Source organism: Pelodiscus sinensis, chromosome 3 (genome assembly GCF_052426305.1).
Source record: "Pelodiscus sinensis isolate ZL-2025 chromosome 3, ASM5242630v1, whole genome shotgun sequence".
NCBI classification, from domain to species: domain Eukaryota; kingdom Metazoa; phylum Chordata; order Testudines; family Trionychidae; genus Pelodiscus; species Pelodiscus sinensis.
Genome location: NC_143054.1, coordinates 87,050,217 through 87,070,679, shown reverse-complemented (window position 1 = coordinate 87,070,679; position 20,463 = coordinate 87,050,217). Strand labels below are relative to the sequence as shown.

General features: G+C 44.6%; 1 protein-coding gene across 10 annotated transcripts in view; it reads left to right on the top strand.

The window, feature by feature from the left end:
* The window catches only part of FAM184A (family with sequence similarity 184 member A), a 186,934-nt gene that overhangs the window by 41,321 nt on the left and 125,150 nt on the right, over window positions 1-20,463 (top strand). For all 10 annotated transcript variants that reach the window (XR_332068.5, XR_012902649.2, XR_332069.4 and 7 more), the window contains exon 2: window positions 11,875-12,729. Coding sequence is in view for 7 of the 10 variants with exons in the window: in XM_006123068.5 (XP_006123130.3) it covers window positions 11,875-12,729 (855 nt within the window). In the remaining 3 variants the exon portion in view is untranslated. The remainder of the gene's footprint in view (window positions 1-11,874; window positions 12,730-20,463) is intronic.

Here is a 20,463-nt window from a genome sequence, read left to right as displayed (position 1 = left end):
AGCTTTGATGAAAGATTTATACTGCTTGCAGCAACTAAAGGTATGAATAGTGGGGAGAAACAGAGTCCTGAGGGTTCTGTTGATATATTTTTATTTAGTGCCATGATGATTAACAGCACAATACTATGGAAGATAAAATCACAAAATAAAGGAGTTTTTCTGATTTAGTATAGTAATTTCTAAGAGTATATCTACACTATGGGATGAGGTCAAATTGAGATACTTCAATTTCAGCTACACATTTAACATAGATGAAGTTGCGTATCGCAACTCAACTATTGGTGCTGTCCACACTGCAGGAAATCGAAGGGAGAATACTCTCTCTTCCACTTCCCTTACTCCTCATGGAACATAGGACTACAGGCATCAACCAGCGTGCCCCTCTCAGTTCAAATTACCGGGTCTTCACTAGACCCACTAATTCGAACCTTGGAAAATCAACAGCGGCAGCTTCAATCTTTTCTGTCGTGTAGTACCTAAGTTACTAATTCATAAAACTTTTTGTTCTCAAGGAGGTATCACAAAACTTAAATGCCTGTTAGACTGTATTTAGTATAGATGTTCAGCAGAAACTATCCGCAAAGGACTGATTGGAGAGAGCACCAAAAAAAAAAAAAAAAACCTGGTCTTAACGTTTCTCAGAAAGTGTGGAACGTTAGGTGGTGACAGAAATTTGATAGTGATCCTGGCTTGAATAAATTCTAATGAATTTCTTTAATAACATTACCTAGTACATATTTCATGTTAAATAGAAAAAAATAAATCCATTGCTAGAGGTGTTTTGGTTTTAGATTTGTTTTTTTAATAATGTAGCCAAGAACAACAATTCAGTATTTCCTTTTTCACTGGAGCTTAAAATTAAAAAAAAAAAAAAAAAAAAAAAAGAGGGAAAGCAGTCCTTTAGGCAGAGGAGGTAGTGTACTACATAAAGAGCAAACTAAGTTAATGCCTATTACACCCGCTGGCGTGTAGGGCAGCAACGAAGGTTCTGCGTTTTTGTCTGTGTTTGGCCATTAAAGAGCAAACTAAAGGGCATACAAAATACTGTAATTATTTTGTGAAAATGAGGTTTCACATTGAATTTTTCAATTTGACTTGATGTAATGGAATCTAAAACTGTAGGATATTATCTTTTCATATTGCTAACAAGATTTTTCAGAAAACTGACAATATGAAGGGCCAGATTTTACAGAACAGTATGGCTGTGTCTACACAACAGCTTTATTTTGGAATAATTGGCAGGGGCCTGGGGATGTGGGGGGTGCAGAAGTCTGGAAATGTGGGGATATGGGGGACTGAGGTCAGGGGATTCAGGTGTATGATGGCCTTAGGGTTGGTGTGTGAGATGGTGCAGGAGTGTTATGATGCTGCAGACAGATGAGGTGTGGGCCCAAATTGGGGCTTGTTGGTCAGGTTTCATTTTTAAATAAACTAAAATATTATATCCAACACAAAAGGTTTCAACATTATCTTTATGGTAGGAGTTGGGAACCTTTTTTGGGTTGGGGGCCACTGACCCACAGACAAAAATCAGTTGGGGACCACACAGGTGAGAAGTAAAAACAAAACAAAAAAAAAACCCAACCCTCATTGATGTGACTCCCAACTGAAACACCTCACTCTCCTGGTGCTCCAGCCCCATAGTGGGGTGAGGGGTAGGGACAACTGAGGTTCAAGGCCTTAGGCCAGATTTATTCTTCTGTGTTCCATGTTTAGTGGATATTGTGGAGCCCCCTAGCCTCTGTGTTAGGGCCAAAAATGAGGCATTAAGTGTGTGGGACAGGGCTGCCAGTGAGTGGGGTAGGGATGGGAGTGCAGGAACTGAGAAGGAGACTGGGTTTAGGAAGGGATGAGGGTGTGAGGTCTAGCCAAGGGGCAAGCTGCCTGGCCAGGGGGCAGGAACAGGTTGTAGGCTGGCTGCCTGGTGAGGGGTGTCTGGCCAGGGGGCAGACGACAGGAGGTCTGCCCAGGGAGCAGGGAAGATTTTGGACAGGGGGCTGAGGGCAAGGGTGGTGATGGCCAGAAGGATGGGGGAAGGAGATGTCTGGCTAGGTGGCAGGGGGGATTTTGACCAGGGGTTTGGGGCAGAGAATGGCTGGGGGTGATGAGTGGTGTGTGTGTCTGGTCATGAGGGAGAGGAGACACTTGTTTTTGCATTGTGTGGCAGGCACTGTGTAATATGCCTCCCCTCCAGCTGCTCCCATTCACTGTCAGGAAGCCTCTGGAAAGAGTTGGTAAAGGAGGCTGCATGAAGTGTGGTCTGAGGGAAGGAAATGTCAGTATGCAGGGAGACATGTTTGGTTCCTGGTTTCCCCCACATGTGGGGGAGGAAGAGGTGGGAGGAACGGCAGGAAAACGCTCTTGTGCTGAGCCATGTCTAGCCTGTTTGTTCCTTGGGGCCTTCTCCCCCAGCCCCTCTCTGCAGGAAGCTGCACTGGCATTCGAGTCGGGGGGGGGGGGGGAAGGGAGAGAAAGCAAGATGCTGTAGCACCAGTGTTGGCTTGGAGCAGCAAGTGGGGGCTGAGCTGGGGCTGCCTATTGAGCCATATTTGGCTTGTGAGCCATAGGTTGCCGAACCCTGCCATGGAAACCTCTGCTTAGAGCTTAAATTCTCAGATTATTTCCTGGAGCCTACTATGGTGGCTCTTCATATGCTAAAAATACTCCAGGGCACAGTTGGGGTGAGGTGGCTTGGGATTTCAGGCTTCATATGTTGAGCTGGGAGTGGAGAGAGCTTGGGGCTTTGCCCTGTGTTGGAGATAGGGGCTTCTGCCTTGCAGGGCTCTGGGTGTCTCTCTGGGGAAGGAGCATTTGGGTCTTTAGCTCTATAGTTGGGGCACTGGGCATTATCCCAGTGGGAGTGCTGGAGTTTGGGGCATTAGCACTGCAAGTTTGAAAATATTTACTGTAGCTCTGATCCAGATAGCTTTGGCTGAATTTAAGCCCTGCATCTAATGCATATCTACAAGTACTTTATTAAGCGCTAAAATATTGTGAAGAGGAGTAGGGAGGGATTAAAAAAAATTTACTGACTTGGATTCTAACCAGAAAACTTGCTTTAAGAAGGGACTGATGTGTAACTTTTCACTTCAGATACATTAGGTGGTCTCAGCGGGTCACAGAGTTGCACTAGTTTACTCCAGAACTGGCAGATAAGGCAGTAATGCCTTCTCCTTTGAGTGCTTGCTCACGTTGATTCCATTCTAGGTGTGCACACTCCCATGTCAGAGATTTTTGCCTAGCACTATCTGTAGGGTCATCAGTGGAACTCTCAAGTGCTATGCCCAGACCATGGTATATCAGACATTGCTGGTCCTTTGCTGTCTCAGTGTCGACTGCCAGTTTCGACTGATGGTCATTCGGAGAGCCAGTTTCGACTGATGGGCAGCCAGCAGCTTTTTCTTTTAACTCAGTACCTTGGGCCACTGGTTCAAACATGACTTAGGTCTTCATAGCCATGTCAGAGAACTCAAAATGGTTTGTGTGGGCTGCCAGGCTTTCTTGTCCCTCCTGAAAGGCAAGGTGGTATAGGTCCTGACAGACAATGTTGCCTTGCTGTTCCTTACTCTGGCACTGTGAGGGTGTGTCTAGACCACAGGTTTGTTTTTTTTTTTCCCAAAAAAGTGGCCTTTTTTGAACCCCAAACAAACTGTACCTGCTTCTAGATTGCCACCACGTTCTGTCGACAGTACATCGAAAGAATGCAGCGGTTTTGTCAACGGTGGTAAACCTGGTTTTATGAGGGAGAACGCCTTTTTCGACAGAGATCTGTCAAAAAAAGTTGTGTGTGGATGCGGGGAGCCTGTTCTTTCAGGGGAAAAAAGTCCTCCAGGAAGAAGCCCTGGCGGACAGTCCAGCCTTTACATGCTGAGCAGTGCCAGGTCGCAGAAAGGTGGCAGGACCCTGTGATCAGAGAAGCAGCGGCCCCCTCCAGGTCTTCAGCCCCCTACCACCGCAATTAAAGGACGTTTCAGTTACGAAATCTTTATTTTTGAGTGACAGGTTTACTTTGTTTATAAACAGCTGAACAGTAACAAGAGAAAGGTGGTTTATACACAGTTAGCACATTTTCTGTACTGCTAGTGTTTCTAATAAAAAAACAAAGAAAACCGGGTGTGTATGTATTTATGGGAAGAGAGTGAGGGTTGTGGAGGGAAAGGTAGGGGTGGGCCAGGCCAAACCCTCCATGGGGGAGGCCCTGGGGAGAGTCTGTGGGCTGCTTCTGAGAATCTCTCCCTCAGGGCCTCTTTTATTCAGACACCATCCTGGTGAGCCTGGCGGATGGCAGCTCTCCGGGGCTGCTTAAATGGCCTCTCCTTGCCATCAGCACCTGTCCGCCCACCCCGGCAGGAAGGCCTCCCCTTTCCTCTCCACCAGGTTATGGAGGGCACAACATGCAGCCACCACCTCCGGGATGTTGCATTCGCCCATCTCCAGGCATGAGAGGACGCAACGGAACCTCCGTTTCAGATGGCCAAACGTGCATTCCACCTGGATGCGAGCCTGGCCAAGATGCACGTTGAAAAGCTCATTGCTTGCATCCAGGTGGCCAGTGTAGGGCTTCATGAACCCAGCATCAGGGGGTAGGCTGTGTTGGCCACTGTGCACACCGGCATCTGCACGTCCCCGAGCATGAAGTGCTGCTGGGGGAAAAATGTTCCTGCCTGTAACCTGCAATACAGGTAAGAGTTGTGGAATACACGGGCATCATGTGCCCACCCCGACCACCCGACACAGATGTCATTAAAATGTCCCCACTGGTCAACCAGGGCCTGCAGCACCATGGAATAGTAGCCCTTCCTGTTTATAAATTGGGCTGCTCGATGGGGCAGTGCGCGGATTGGGATGTGTGTCCCATCGAGGGCTCCTCCACAGTTCAGGAAGCCAAGGGCAGAAAACCTGACAAGGATGTTGTCCAGGTCCCTGAGATGGACGAGCTTCTTCAGCAGCTCCACACTGATAGCCCTCACCACCTTCAGCAAGAGACAAATAGACAGAAACAAGGGAGTTAGACAGGTTACCTTAGAGCTTGGGAGGAGACCCCCCCCCATCCACTCCTCCCCTTGTCACGATGCCCCCCTCCTCTGCATCAGTGCAGTGTTGGCCGAGAAGCTGCCTCCAAGTGCCACTCCATCCCCCACTCCCTCTTGCCCTTGCCTGGCAGTCCCCCTTCTTAACCCTCACGCTAAGCAGGGCCTGTCCCCTGAAAGTGACTTACCTCCATCAAAATGGCCCTGACAGTAGGACTCCCCATGCCAAACCAGTGTCCCACGGAGCGGTAGCTGTTGGGGGTGGCCAGCTTCCAAAAGGTGATCGTGATCCGCTTCTGCAGGGGGATGGCGGGCTGCAGGTGGGTGTCCTGGTGTTAGAGTAGGAGCGAGCCAGGCACACAGCTCCTGGAATGTGGCCTTCTGCATTCGGAAGTTGTGGAGCTACTGGTCATCATCCCAGAGCTCCATGACGAGCTGGTCCCACCAGTCCGAACTCCTCTCATGCCTCCAAATCCGCCTGTCCCCAAAATAGTTTGGGGGCAAGGACAGAGCTCCTGCATCCTGGACAAAGGTCTCGAAGGTATGGTCTGGGTCCACATGGGGCAGGAGATTTATGACAGAGTCATGAAGATGCAGCAGAAGCTGCAGTATGGCAGCATGGGGCCATCGTCTGCCCAGGGGTAGCTCAGGCTCCATGGCCAAAAACACAGTGAAAAGCAGAAAAGAAAAAAAAAACAGAAAAGAAACTGCTGTGGTGTCCAAGAAAGCAGGGCAACCAGAGCAAGAACTGCAGCAGCTTTGCTTTCTCTCTAGGAGGTAGGCAACCCAGAAGCAGGCTGTTCAGGGGAATCCCTTTAAGCACATGTCTCTGCAAAGGGCATGCAGCAGCACCGGGAAGTAAAGGCTGCCCCCTTGCCCTATAGCAGTTCCAGGTTCCTTTTTTGCTGAAAGACCATCCAGCAGTCTAGATGCTTTTTTGAAAAGTGGATCGATTTTTTTCGATCCGTGTAATGCAGTCTAGACGTTTTTTCAAAAGAGGCTTTTTCGAAAGTATCTTTTGAAAAAGCCTCTTTCAAAAAAGGCGTGTAGACTAGACGTAGCCTAAGTGCAGCAGGTGAGGGACCGCAAAGACCTTAAATACCTTGCCTCTGTAGGCTCTTCTTAAAAAAAAAATAACCTCCCCAGAGTCATAGATGCACTGGCTCTGGGAAAGAAAAAGAAGAAGAAAAAAACTGCCACCCCATCAAGTTATTTCACCCTAAAAACCAGGACGGAACACTTGAATTACTTCCCCGGGGGTACCCCAAGCTCTTTTGCCCTAAAGAGCTTGAAAAAAGAAGAGAGAAACTAGCTGCAGTCTCTGATAGCTGACTGCCTAGTCTTAGGCAAGCAAATACATACATACAGACGCGCGCGCGCACACACACACACACACACACACACACACACACACACACATCCCCTGTTATTTTCCAGGACACACAAATCAAATAATCACCTTGAAGTGATTTTTATTAACACACAAAAGATATACTTGATAAAGCATACTTGGTTGCTAGTTGTATAGAGCAGCTAAGTAAAACAAATTAAAACACAGAGAAAGTCTTTGGGAAGAACTCTTAGATAGTGAATGAGGGAGAGAGAGATTCACACAGAGAAGCTTAAACCAAACATCCAAAATAAAAAAAATATCCAGATCACAACTAGATATACTTTCCCTCTGCTCATGATACATGCTGATCTGTACTTCAAGGTCCAGTTGACTCTCACGTCCAATATTTCCTACAGGCATGGTAATTCTGATCCCTGCATCTGCTCTCCCCATCCCTTTTCATAGAAATTCCCCACAAATGAAGAGCAGACCAGATATTTATATCTAATTCAGATTTCAGTATCCTGATTGGTACGTCTGGCCCCATGCCAACACCCTTGCTAGCTACCTGAGTTTGACCCCTTAGTCACTAGGTGCTGGCCAGTGCTGCTCCTATCCATCACAGATGCCTTTCTGATTCCATATTTGGGAGCACTGATGTACACTTTCCTGCTGGTGCCATCCACAAGGTCCTGCTAAAGGTGAATCAAGACCAAGCCATGGTCATCCTTATAGCCCCAACTTTGCCTCATCAGAACTGGCGAGTTTGTCAGCAGTAACCCCTCTGCAGCTGTCTCTTAGCCATGGTTCTGGGACCTCAGACCCAGGTGATCTGCTGAACCAAAACCTGGTGATGCTGCACTTGACATCCTGGCTGCTGCATGGCTAAGTGGGGATGAACAACTGATGACCAGTAGGTCCTGCTGGGAAGCAGAAAACCCTCCACTAGAGCTACCAATCTGCAACATGGAAGTGGGTCATCTGTTGGGCCTTGGCTCATCACTTTTGTGTGGAAAAGGTCCTGCTGCAAGATGTCCTGGAGTATTTACTGTACCTTAAGCAGCCAGGGCCTGTCACTATCTTCAGACAGGGTATACCTGGCTGTCATTTTGGCTGTCCAATGTCTATTTCATCTCAGAACAGTCTTTGCCCATCCATGATGGCGTGGTTCTTGAAAGGACTGGGGTGTCTTTACCCACATGTGCAGGACCTGGTATCCCATTAGAACCTGAATCTTGTGTTGTCAAGGCTCATGGGTATGACCTTTTGAGCCCCTCTCCTTCCTTCTCCTTCCTACTTCTCTGGTCGAAGGTCTCCTTCTTAGTCACTATAAATTCAGCTTGTCAGGGTTCCAAGATTAGGGCGCTCACATCAGAAGCTCCTTACATGATCTTCTATAAGGACATGGTCTGACTGCATCTGCACAAGCCTTTTCTATCCAAAGTCATTACCAGTTCCATACTCATCAAGGCATAGACTTGCTGGTTCTTTGTCAAAGGCTTCATGCAACAGATGAGAAATGCAGGTTGAGTATGTTGGATGTCTGACAGGCCATGGCCTTCTGCATGGAAAGAACAAAGCCATTCCATAAGTCTACACAGTTGTTTGTTGCTCTTCTAGATAGGATGAATGGGGATGCCCAGTGTCTGCCCAGATAATTAATATTGTGGATCACAGCCTGCAGTCGCTACTGTTATGAGCTGGCAAAGATGTTTTTGCTGGCAATCATGATGGGTCACTAAACTAGGGTCCAGGCATCCTCAACAGCCTTTCTTGCTCAGATGCCAGTTCAAAAAATTTGTTGGACTCTTACCTGGTCGTCACTTCACACTGCAATGACCCAGCAAGCTCGAGATGATGCTGGTTTCAGCAGAGCAATCCTCCAATCTTCAAGACTGAACTCTAAGCCCACCTCCAGGGATTCTGATTGTGAGCCATCTGGAATGTATTCAACATGAGCAAGCGCTCAAAGAAGAAAAAATAGTTCCTTACCTTTCATAATTATTGTTCTTTGAGATGTGTTGTTCATGCCCATTCGATTATGTCCTGCCTATGTCAGTTGTCAGCAAGAAGGAACTAAGAGGACGTTGGTGTGGCAGTGCCTGATATATGCAAGAGTCCCAGTGGCCTGTGCTGCTTCCTGCAGCTTCCCTTTGGCTTAGAATAGTGAACCACAGTCAATGGGAGCCTTTGGCAACCATGCCTGTGGACACTAGGTAAATAACCTGTCTGGTGGTCCATCAGCAGCTTACCCTGATGAGCTGTTACCCATCACTGCAGGAGAGGTTTTGCAGTTAGAGCTGAAGTTGTTCACAAAGATGTATGAGTTGCATACTAGTCTCTGCTCCCAGGAACTTCCATACAATCTGAATAGAAAAGACCGATATGAAGCACCAGTTATAGGGAAACCAACTTGCTGAATATGGCAGAGGCCCTCAGGGATTAGGGATTTCTCAGCAACAGGGTAGATATAAAGAATTTGTTTAGTATGCATGTTTGGGGGCAGAAATTAAGACATTCAACAGGAAACGGCATATATGCTGGGAGACAGAAATAGAAGCTTTTGACTTAAAATGCTGGATATAGCCATATGTCAGCTAAGGTAATTTGACCTTTAGAACCTATGTGTAGCATTGCTGTCATATTTATAATTTTATTCAAAATCGGCAGGACTTGTATACCTATTGTCTGTTTTAGATACTAGAAGGAAAGATTATTAATCTAATTTCTTTCCTAACATAGGAGCTCTGCTTGCTTACAGAACAATATTAACAGTTTAATATGAAAAAGCATTTAGACCTTGAAAGTATTCTCTTCTTTTGAAATTCATCAATAAATCACGTGGAAATATCTGTTTAAAAATTAACTAGAAATGAGTTGAAAAGACCTGAAATAATTGTCCTTTTAAAAACAACTTTCTTGTTATCTCAAATAAAATCTTGAGAACATTTTCCTTCATTCTCCTCCTTACGCCCATTTTATTTGACACTGCTTTTCTCCTCTTTTGTTTTGAATGGAACTGAAATTGATCTGGATGATGATTACATATTGATGGTGAAATGGTGATTTTTTTTTTGGTGTTTTTTTTTAAATTATGTCAATAAAGCCTTTAAATTTTTAGAATTCAAAGGACTTTTCCCTATATTACAAAAGTCCATACAATGAACCTACGTATGTAGAGCTGGCTAGAGCTTTCATTTGGCAGGCTCCACAATTGCACATGGTTGCGTCAATCCAGAAAGGAAGTCCTCTCTGTTCTTTGACTGGAAGTATTCTGAGTCCATCCTAGCCCTTCCTTAACCCTGAAGTAGAGTATGGACTTGGGCTGCTTTAAGTTCTTTCTGCACAGGTGAAGAGAAGGAGGAATTCTGTACCAAAACAAAAAAGTCTGTGCATTGTATTTTCAAATTCTGCATATTTTTATTTTGACAAATAAAACAAAATCACACCAGTGTCAATTAATTTAGAAATTTTTCTAAATATCTGCCAGCAAGTATGTCTGTAACAATGCAGATAAAAAAGATTCAGAAAATGTTTTTTTCACAAATAGATTCCTTGCTAAGAATATTAATATAGAACTGTGGTAATTCAATAAAGAACCATATTTCCTACACCTCCCAGAAACAGTGCAAAGGCTGGGTGGAGTCTGTCATAACAGAGGAGCTGAGGGAGAAGGAAGTAATTGCAGGAAAGGAGCCAGAGTGTGAACTTAAAGGGTTTGTAAGGAAGGTGGAGAACAGAAGTTTTTTGGGGGTGGAACTGTTGGGGAGCTTCCCCCATGCAGACCCTGGCTGAACCTAGCCTCTCCTATTCAGCCAGGCACATGTGTCCTACATCCCCACTCAGACCACCACTTCTCTCATCCCCATTTGCCCTTGCACTCCTTACCCCCATCTCCATTTATCTCTGGGCCCTCTCTCAGCCACTCCCATTCTTCCCTGTAGCTCTGCAGTCCCTCCCCACTGTGCCTCCACTCCCATTCAGCCCCTGTCCCAGTCTGTCCTCCCCCACTAGCCCTTATGAATTCCATCTGCTCCGCCAGCGATCCCATGTCGTCTCCCTCTTCATAACCCCTGTGTCTCCTACCCTGGCTCAACAGGTGCTGGGTAGAAGGTAGGGTCTTTTCTTCCCTAAGGTTTACAGGATTTTTTTGAAAAAGCCTTCCCTTTTAGAAAGAACCGTATCTAGACCGCGGTTTTACTTTGGAAAGAGTGCTTTTTTTGAAAGAGTGCCATCATGTGATTATGCAAATGAAGCACAGGAAATTCAAATCCCGGCTTCATTTGCAATTTCTAAGTGCCTAATTTACATTCCTCTTTCAAAAGAGGGATGTAATCTAGACACAGCTAACTTGCTGTGAGTGGCGCTGTGTTCTATTGCCCCAGTGCCTCCTGGTGGGCAAAAGGCAGACTTGTAGTATTTTTTTTCAGTAGAAGCCTTTTATCTGTGCAAAAAATTTAAAAACGTGCATTTCATTAATTATGCATGCAGTAACACAGAATCCCCCAGGAGTATTAATTTGCACAAGTCCCTGCCTTTTCCTAGGCCTCTGGAATCCACTTGATTCATTTTTAAGATTTTTCTTATAATGGTTACTTAGAAAGAAAAAAGTTTCTACATTGCGGATCTTTGTCCTTTTTGCTGCTTCTTTTAGTGCCTCTTAACTCTTCCAACCATATTTCTTCAATGTCCCTTATGCAGCTACATTCTGTAGGTTTGGGAGTGAATGACACTTTTCTGTTAGAAAATACTGATACAAAAGAATTGAAATGCTCCATAAAAATGCTTCAATTCTATCAAAACTTATGATGGAAACCAGAAAGGCCAGCCTTCCTGGCATTCTGTTAGCCTGCCTGGCTCCCTACGTGGTATGCTGCCTTTTTGGTTTGCCGGCTAGGCAACTCTCAAAACTTGTGTAGCTGGCAAGTCTCTAGAACCCATCAGCTCCCTAGGAGGGAGCTTGCAAGGAGCCGGACAGCAACATATTTGGTGTGTCCTAAATGAAATATTTTGGAATTTCAGTCCTGTGAAAAATGTTGACTTTTCAACCTGATACAGGACAGCTTGTTTTTCAAAATCTTGACATCTTACAAGAACAGAGATTCCATTTACCATTCAGCTCTTATGTTTGATATACATTACTCTCCAGCAGAAAAATTCTTACACACATTGCAATCTTTTATATTAATATTTGGGTATTCTGAGGTATGTAGATCATTTTTTCCTTTCTGCAAAACTTGCGTAAGATGCCATATGATTATTCACCAGCAGAATGGCAGTACCAGAAGCACAACAATACTGTTTTACTCAAAAGAATAAAATGACTGTGATATTTGGTACATAAGGCCTGTGAAGTCTCATTCGTAAAAATGTATGCTGCTTAATTTGGGTCATGAACCTGTATGATTGTTTGTTTGTGACTGCATGTCAAAATGTTTGGAGATTATTTTTTGATTTAGCAATAAGTCATGAATATACCTTACTTAATAAAATTCTGTTTTAAACTTGCAGGTAATATATGCTTTAAATACCAAGAATGATGAACATGAAGCCGCTATTCAAGCCCTCAAGGATGATCATGAAGAAGAAATCCAGCAAATTCTTACAGAAACAAGGGAAAAGATTTTACAGTATAAGAGTAAAGTTGCTGAAGAAATGGATCTTAAGAGAAAGATCCAGGTTTTGGAAGAGTCATTAGAAGATCATAAAAAGATGAAACATCAAGCTTTGACAGAATTTGAAGCTTACAAAGATAGAGTAGAAGATATGCAGCTTTGTGCAGAAGCCCAGCATGTGCAGCGTGTAGTAACTATGTCAAGAGAAGTAGAAGAAATTAGAAAGAAGTTTGAGGAGAGGCTACGAAGCTTTGTACAATTGCAAGTCCAGTTTGAGAGAGACAAACACTCAGCTCTGGAAGACTTGAAAGCAGCACACAGACTGGAAATCCAAGAACTTCTGAAAACTCATCAGAATCACAATGCTACTTTAAGTAAGGGGCAAGAGAAGCTGGAGGAGTTGCATAGGCTGGAACTGGAAGATTTAACCAGCAAAACTGAAGAGCTAAGACTGGAGAGGAAAAAACTCATTGAGGAGTATGAAGGCAAACTCAGCAAAGCTCAGTCTTTTTATGAACATGAACTTGATGCCTTGAAAAGATCTCAGCTCTTTACAGCTGAAAGCCTGCATGCCTGCAAAGAAAAAGAAGTGGAGCTAAGAAGAGAGTTTCAAAGTCAAGAGGCTGTTTTACGGAAGAACCTTGGGAAACTGAAGAATGACTTGCAGATGGTACAGGATGAAGCAGGCAGTCTGCGAGAGAAATGCCAAAAGCTTCAGATAGCACTCAATACAGCAGAAAACATGGTTCAGGTGAGATTGACAGCACATCATTCTTTTAAGTTCCAGTGTGTTTAGCAGAAAACTAGCCATATGAAATCAGTGGCAATCGTTAGCATAGGGCTCTAACAAAGTCCCTGTCCATAATGGTCATTTTAGTGGTCATAAGATTGTAAAAATAATAAATGTCATGATGTCAGATATTTAAATATGAGGTTTCAGTGTGCTGTGATTATAGGGATCCTGACACACAAAAAGGGGTTGTGATGCTGAAGGGGTCACAAGGTTATTGTGGAGAGTGTTGCAGAGCTGCTATCCTTACTTCTGCGGTAGTGGTGGTGACAGCACTGCTGTCAGACCAGAGTAGCTGGAGACAGTCAACTGTATAAATCAGCACCTTTCATCCTCCAGTTGAGGGCTATATTGTTTTTACTCAGCTAGATTCTGGAAGAGATTTGTTATAACTTGCCTGCTAGTGGTCAGACTAACACCACAGTGAAATCTCAGTCTCATCCTTTCAGTTCTCACCAGATCTCCCTTTCAAGCATTAGCCACCCGCTTAAGTTCCCATTTCCTGATGATAATTGTCAGATTTATATCCAAATATATAATTGCTGTTGTATCAGTTGGGAACATTCATGGCATATCCACTGTATACCATTTTTCAAAGAGAGAGAGTCTCTCTCTGTCTCCACCTGAAATTGGTCCCTAAAGTAAATACAGACGTCAACATGAATCAAACCATACACTTCCTAGTATTTTTATTTATTTATTGTAAATCCTTGTGCTTCTGATAAGAGAAGGTTTTCCTTTGAGTGGTGTCCTTGTGGGTGCTCCACTCAGCTGTCGGTGTGTTCTCTCACTGGCGTTTGGAGATTTTTAGTGTAATGGTGCCTTCCCATGCCGTGCATGTGCAGCAGCCATCTCACACTGTTTTTGTCAGTTAGCTGAGTGTCCCTTAATTCTTTTTTTACCATCCTTGGTAGAAGATGGAGTGCTCTCCTCAAATGAGAAAAGATAGGAAAATTTAGTTAGTTGTTCATAGTTTTACTCGGTTTAGTGTTAGTAGTTATTTAGTTACTGTTTTAAAAAAAAAAAATGACTCCCCATTTTTTCCACCTTGTTTCCCTGCTTCAAGGTCTTCACCCTAGTTCAGCATAATGCCAGGTTCTCCTGACGTTAAAAAATGCAACTCCTGCAGATACTTGATGCCCGCCTCAGACGGGCATGCCTTGTATATAAAGTGCTTAGGTGAATGTTATGTGGCGCATAAATACCCACATTGTCAAAGTATGACTGCCAGGGCCAGAAAGGACCAAGAGATGAGGCTTAAAAACCTGCTCTTGCAGAAATCTTGCCTTCTGGCAGCTGAAGGGATAACAGCCCCCTCAGAACCTGTAACACCAAGAAAAAGGGCTAACTCGTTGCCCAATTGCGATTCCCATAAGTCCCAGGCCTCTATGGCACACTCCTTGCCAACCATGCCATTCACTTCATGTGCTCCATGCTCGTCAGTGTCATCAATATCCTGCATGGCTCATAAACAAAAGATGGCACTGCCAAAAGGTGTTGAGCTGGAACTGAAAAGAATGGACACCGCTCTGTTACTGACTACGCTGGCACCCACAAAGATCCAAGAGTCTTGGTGCCCAGCAGCACTCAAGCATTCCTCAGCACCGCAGGCACCAAAGCTTAAACAGAATGAATCAGAGCTCTGGCACCGAGCATCACTGTTGCTGCTGCCCTCCTCACTGGTGCCAATGGATAAGATGCTTCCACATTCCCCTAGGATTCAGAAACCTACCCCGTACCAGTGTCCCTTTGAGAATATTTCATTCTCCCCTACGCTGTCATCTCCAGGTACGGGACCTGACACTGGAAAGGACAGCCGTTTTTCCTCCCAGCACTGGTCGTCAACGGCTTCAGTGAGCTCTTGACACTTAAGCAAGCACAGACCATGGTACCATCTGCCTCAATACCCTTGGGTCAGTCACCCATGGCCATACCCAGCTCAGCAATACCAACCTCAGTGGCCTCCCTGGGAACCATGGGCCCAATACCATCCTTAACCATTTCATCGGCACTGATCTCGTCACTTAACTGCGGCTACTCCAACGTGTACCCCAGCAAAGTCTCCCCCGCAGACTACTCAATCCTCAATAGAAAATACTTTATCCCAATGAAGGACATGGATTTTTATCTTCTCTCCATCCCCAGCCAAACTCATTGGTTGTTGATTTTGTTCATCACCAATTTAGTCAACCACAGTACAAATCTACACCTCAGGACAAGGAGCACAAAAGACTTGATATTTTAGGGAGGAAAGCTTTTTCATTGGCTACGCACCAGTTTAGGACCTCTAACTACACAGCCCTCCGGGTTAATTATGATTATTCTAATTACACTAGGCTTCAGGAGCTGCTCAATGACTTATCAGAAGAAAAGAGGCTACAGCTGCAGTCCATCATGAAAGAGGGCCAATCCATTGCCCTACAGCACTCCAAGCATCGATGAATGTAGCCAATAAGGTGGCCTGATCGGCTGCAATAGTGATTGTCATATGCTGAGTTGGCTGCAGTATCTGGTGTTCCCAGGGAACAGCAAACCAAAGTGGAGGACCTGCCCTTTGATAGGGCTCAATTTTTCACGGACAAAATAGATGAGGTAATCCACTCAATGAAAGGTTTGCACACAACCCTCCGGACACTTGAAATGTTCATGCTGTCCAATAAGAGGAGGTGGTACACCCCATATCAGAGGACAAAAGATACCTCCTACCAAAAGCAGCCTCAGAGGCCATTTGACAATGGGCCCAAGCACTGGCTGAGTAGAAGGGCACAGCACACCCAGGTATCAGTGCCCCAATCTGCTGCTCCCAAACCACAAGTTTGAAGGTTTGTTGAGGGCATGAGTGACCACCCCCTACATCTGGTGCGTACCATCCATGTGTTCCATCATCATTTGAGGCCCTTTTACCACCAATCTCAGCACTATGGACCTTGAAATAATAAGAATTGGCTGTACCATCCCTTCCTGTCCATACCCCCTTTCCCATCTCTCTTCAGGGACCCCTCTCATGAGCCTCTTCTACAAGCAAAAGCTCAAAAACTACTCAGTTTAGGGACCACAGAGCAAAGAAGGCTAACAGAAGAGGGTTCTATTCCAACTGTTTTCTCATTTTGAGAAAGATGGGGTAGAAGCCAATCTTAGATCTCAGGAAGCTCAGTACATTCAGGATGGTAACAGGAACCATCATCCTGGCACTGGATGAGGGGGACTGATTCTCAACCCACAACCTTCAAGATGTATACTTTCATATAACAATATACCCAGCTCAGGCAAGGTTCCTCAGGTTCATGGTGGGCAAAGAACATTACCAGTATCATGTCCTCCATTTTGGATTATTGATAGCACCGCACAGCTTCAAGACCCTAGTCATAGTCACAGCCTTCCTCAGAAACTAGGAAGTCACCGTATTCCCATACTTCAACAATTGCTTAATCAAGAGGTCTTCCTGACAACATACAATGATCATGACAGACCTTACTTGAGTCGTTTTTACCCATTTGGGTCTTTTAATAAACATAGAAATCTACTCTGGATCCCACCCAGAGAATAGAATTTATTGGAACATTACCAGATTCTCCCTATGAGAGTGTTTCTCCATATGAACTGTTTTTAAACACTGTGTGATGTTGTACAAACCATTCTATAGGCCCCAGTGACAACCCACACATGCCCACAGGCTTTAGGACAGATGGCAGCCACAACCTTAAATACTGCATACAGATGTGGTCTCCTCACCTCAAAGATATTTTGGCATTAGAAGAGGTTCAGAAAAGAGTAAGTAAAATGATTAGGGGTTTGGAACGGGTACCATATGAGGAGAGGCTAAAGAGACTGGGACTTTTCAGTTTAGAAAAGAGGAGACTGAGGGGGGATGTGATTGAGGTCTATGAAATCATGAGTGGTGTGCAGATGGTGAATAAAGAAAAGTTATTTACTTGTTGCCATAATATAAGAACTAGAGGACACCAAATGAAATTAATGGGTAGCAGGTTTAAAACTAATAAAAGAAAGTTCTTCACACAGCGTGTAGTCAACCTGTGGAACTCCTTGCCAAAGGAGGCTGTGAAGGCTAGGACTATAACAGAATTTTAAAAAGAGCTAAATAAATTCATGGAGGTTAGGTCCATACAAGGCTATTAGCCAGGAGGTAAGGAATGGTGCCCCTGGCCTCAGTTTGTCAGAGGCTGGAGAAGGATGGCAGAAGACAAATTGCTTGATCATTGTCTTCAGTCAACCCCCTCTGGAGCACTTGGCGTTGGCCACTGTTGGCAGACAGGATACTGAACTAGATGGACCTTTGGTCTGACCCAGTATGGCCACTCTTGTGTCCCTACGAGGCGCCATGTGAGATGCCTACAAACCTGGCTGTTAGAGCACAGTCTCGTGAAGTGAGTTACACCAACAGCACTAGTGCTGACATCGCTGCAATGGTGGACCTGCCCACACAATCTTCTCTCTGGAGTCCCCTTCCATTGCCCAGATCCCTTGCAGATAATCACCATAGATGCTTCCATTCTAAGCTGGGGAGCTCACTGCAGGCACCATATAGTGCAGGGCAGATGGTTACTGACCAAGAGTCAAGGCTGCACATCAATACTTTGGAACTCTGGGTAGTTGGCAATGCTTGACTCCATTTCCTACTGCTGATTCAGGGTCATACCATATCCCTCCTCATGGGCAATGCTCCCTGTATGTATTATATCAATGGTTAGTGGGGTGCCCAATCACACTCACTATACCAAGGCAATCAAGATCTGGAACTGATGTGTGGAAAAACAACATTACACCAACCTCAATGTACATACCAGGTCAACAGAATACCAGAACAGACAAGCTAAGCAAACATTTTTCCCAACAGCACGAGTGGGAACTCAGCTTGATAGTCATCCTGCCCATATTCTGGCAATGGGGGTTCCCAGTCATCGACCTCTTTGTCAGAACAATCAACCACAAATGTCACTGCTTCTGTTTCTGAGAAGGCCAGGACAAATGCTCCACAGGAGGACGCGTTCACCATACCATGGACGGATTCTTTTTCATACGTATTTCCTCCAATTCCCCTGATCCCCAGGGTAATGTACAAGATCTGAGAGGATCGAGTGTATGTCATCCTAATACCGCCATGTTTGTGGAGGCAGCATTGGCTTCCTTACCCCCAGTACCTGTCAGTCACCAAACCTATTCAACTCCCTGTAACTTCCCAATCGTTAATTCAACACAAAGAGTGAACATACCACCTGAACCCTCAGAATCTGAAGCTTACAGCCTGGCTTCTCCATGGTTCCAGAATACTGATCTTTCCTGCTCCCACAGAGTGAATCAAATCCTCCTCAGCAGTTGCTGCCCTTCCATGAGATACATCTATCAAAACAAATGGAAGGGGTTTCGGGAATGGTGCAGTCAGTGCCATCTACAACCACATACTTCTTCAGTACTGTACCTATTGTACTGGAATACTTAATGTGTCTGTGATGCCGGGCTCTCCATCAGCTCCAGAAGAGTTCATCTCTTGGCCATCGCCATTTTCCATGAGCCAGTAAATGGTGTCTTGGTGTTTGTTCATCCCATCGCCAAGTGGTTCCTATCTGGCCTATCGAAAGCACAACCCAACATATGTGTGCTTGTCCCATCATGAGACCAAACCTTGTGTTGAACTTGTTAATAAAGACACCTTTCAAACCTTTAGGAATGGCCTTAATTCAGCACGTGGCCATGAAGATGTCCTTCCTTGTTGCTATCACATCGGCATGAAGGGTAGGGAAGATTGCAGGCCTTATGTCGGGCCCACCCTTTACACTCTTTACCACGGATAAGATTATCCTCAGACCCCGGCTTGAGTTTTTACCAAAGGTCATCTCTGACTTCCATATCAATGAGCCCATTTACTTACCCATTTACCATCCCATTTACCACACAACTCACCCTTGATACAAGACAGGTGCTCGCATTTTACATAGACAGGACCAAATCCTTTAGAAAATCAAATAGACATTTTATATCCATGTCCGGCCTTACCAAAGGAGAAGCTATCTCTGCACAACACACATCCAGATGGATTGCAACTTGCATAAACAGAGCCACTGCAGTCAGTTACTGCGCATTCCACCAGAGTGATGGCTGCATCCACTACCTTTTTACGCAATGTGCCACTAGCCAACATCTGAAGAGCAGCTACATGGTCTTCCTTGCATACTTTCGCACAACATTATATACTACAGCAAGGACTGCTACCCATCACGTTCAATAACTCCAAAGACTGCCCCCCCTCCACTACTGTGGGTTCTGCTCTTCAGTCACCTAATTGGACCACCCACAGGGACACCACTCAAGAGAGACGAAATTACTCACTCGGTGCAGTAACAATGGTTCTGTGAGATGTGTGTCTGTGGGTGCTCCACTACCTTCCCTTCCTCCCTTCTACTTTGGAGTCCATTAGAGGCTTTCCAGTAGAAAAGGAACGAAGGGGCACTCATGCTGCACATGTAGCTAATGGACGAAAACAGCACAAGATGGCTGCTGCATGTGCACTGCTAGACTAAAAATCTTTGATTGTTGGTGTGAGGACACACCAACACCAAAGTGGAGCATGCATCTCAAAGAATAATCATCGTTACTGCACAGGACAAGTAACTTCTTTCATGCCATAGATGCCCAACAGGCACTAGTATTCAATCTACAGCAAACAAAAGCAATTACAAAGACACCCTGGAGGGGGCTAAGAGCCCACTCCACCAGAGTGCAAACAACCTCTGTGGCATCTCTATGAGAGATACTTATTAAAAGGTGTATATAGGGTGGCTATATATAGCTCTATCTACAACTTTACAAAACATTAAGCATTGATCTCCAGACTTCTTTTACAGAGATAGCTGTAGGACATCAGTATTATGGACATGGGTACCATTTGTATCCTTGCACCCTCCTCCTTGCTGACAAAAGCTTATTAATTTCCCTCATGCTGAATACACATCATTTTAAGAAAAAATTGAGGTTAGTTACCAGTAACTGGAGGTTCTTTGGAATGTGTGGTCCTTTTCTCTGTTCTGCCCTACATCTCCTCTGTTGTGGATCATGATTTGGTTCATGGTAGAAGGAAGAATTGGGAAAAAAAAAAAAACCCAGTCTGCATGGTCTGTTATATCTTCAGTTCAGCACATAAGGAGAATTACAGATATGAGGACCAACCAATACTGCTTATTTAAAATTTCCAGTCACAAGTGTGTGAGGCTCATGAATACTGATATGTTGAATACAAATGGAAACTACATATCCCAAGGAACTTCCAGTTATAGTTGAGTGTCCTCCATTTACCTACCTTCTACAGTAACTTGAGTTCTTCCAGATCTGTGTTCCCAAAGATAGCTGCGCTTTCTCTACCCTTCACCTCTAATAGCCTAATGGGGTTATAGCTGTCGTAGTATCTATCTCTTTCTTCCGTGTGGTCATTCTGCAACATAACTGATCTTACCTGAGTGTGGATCCAAATGTGAATTAGAGGCAGTAATAAAAATAATAAAAACCTGTAATTATATGCTTCTATATAGGTTTGTTAAATTTGTAACAGAGATCAGGTACACATAGAAACAGAAAGCTTTCTTGGTAATACTCAATGTTAGTATGTGCATCATTTTATGTAGAGGACCTTGTTTTGTATATGAATAATAAGCCTGATAAGCCAAAACATCATCTGTTGCTATC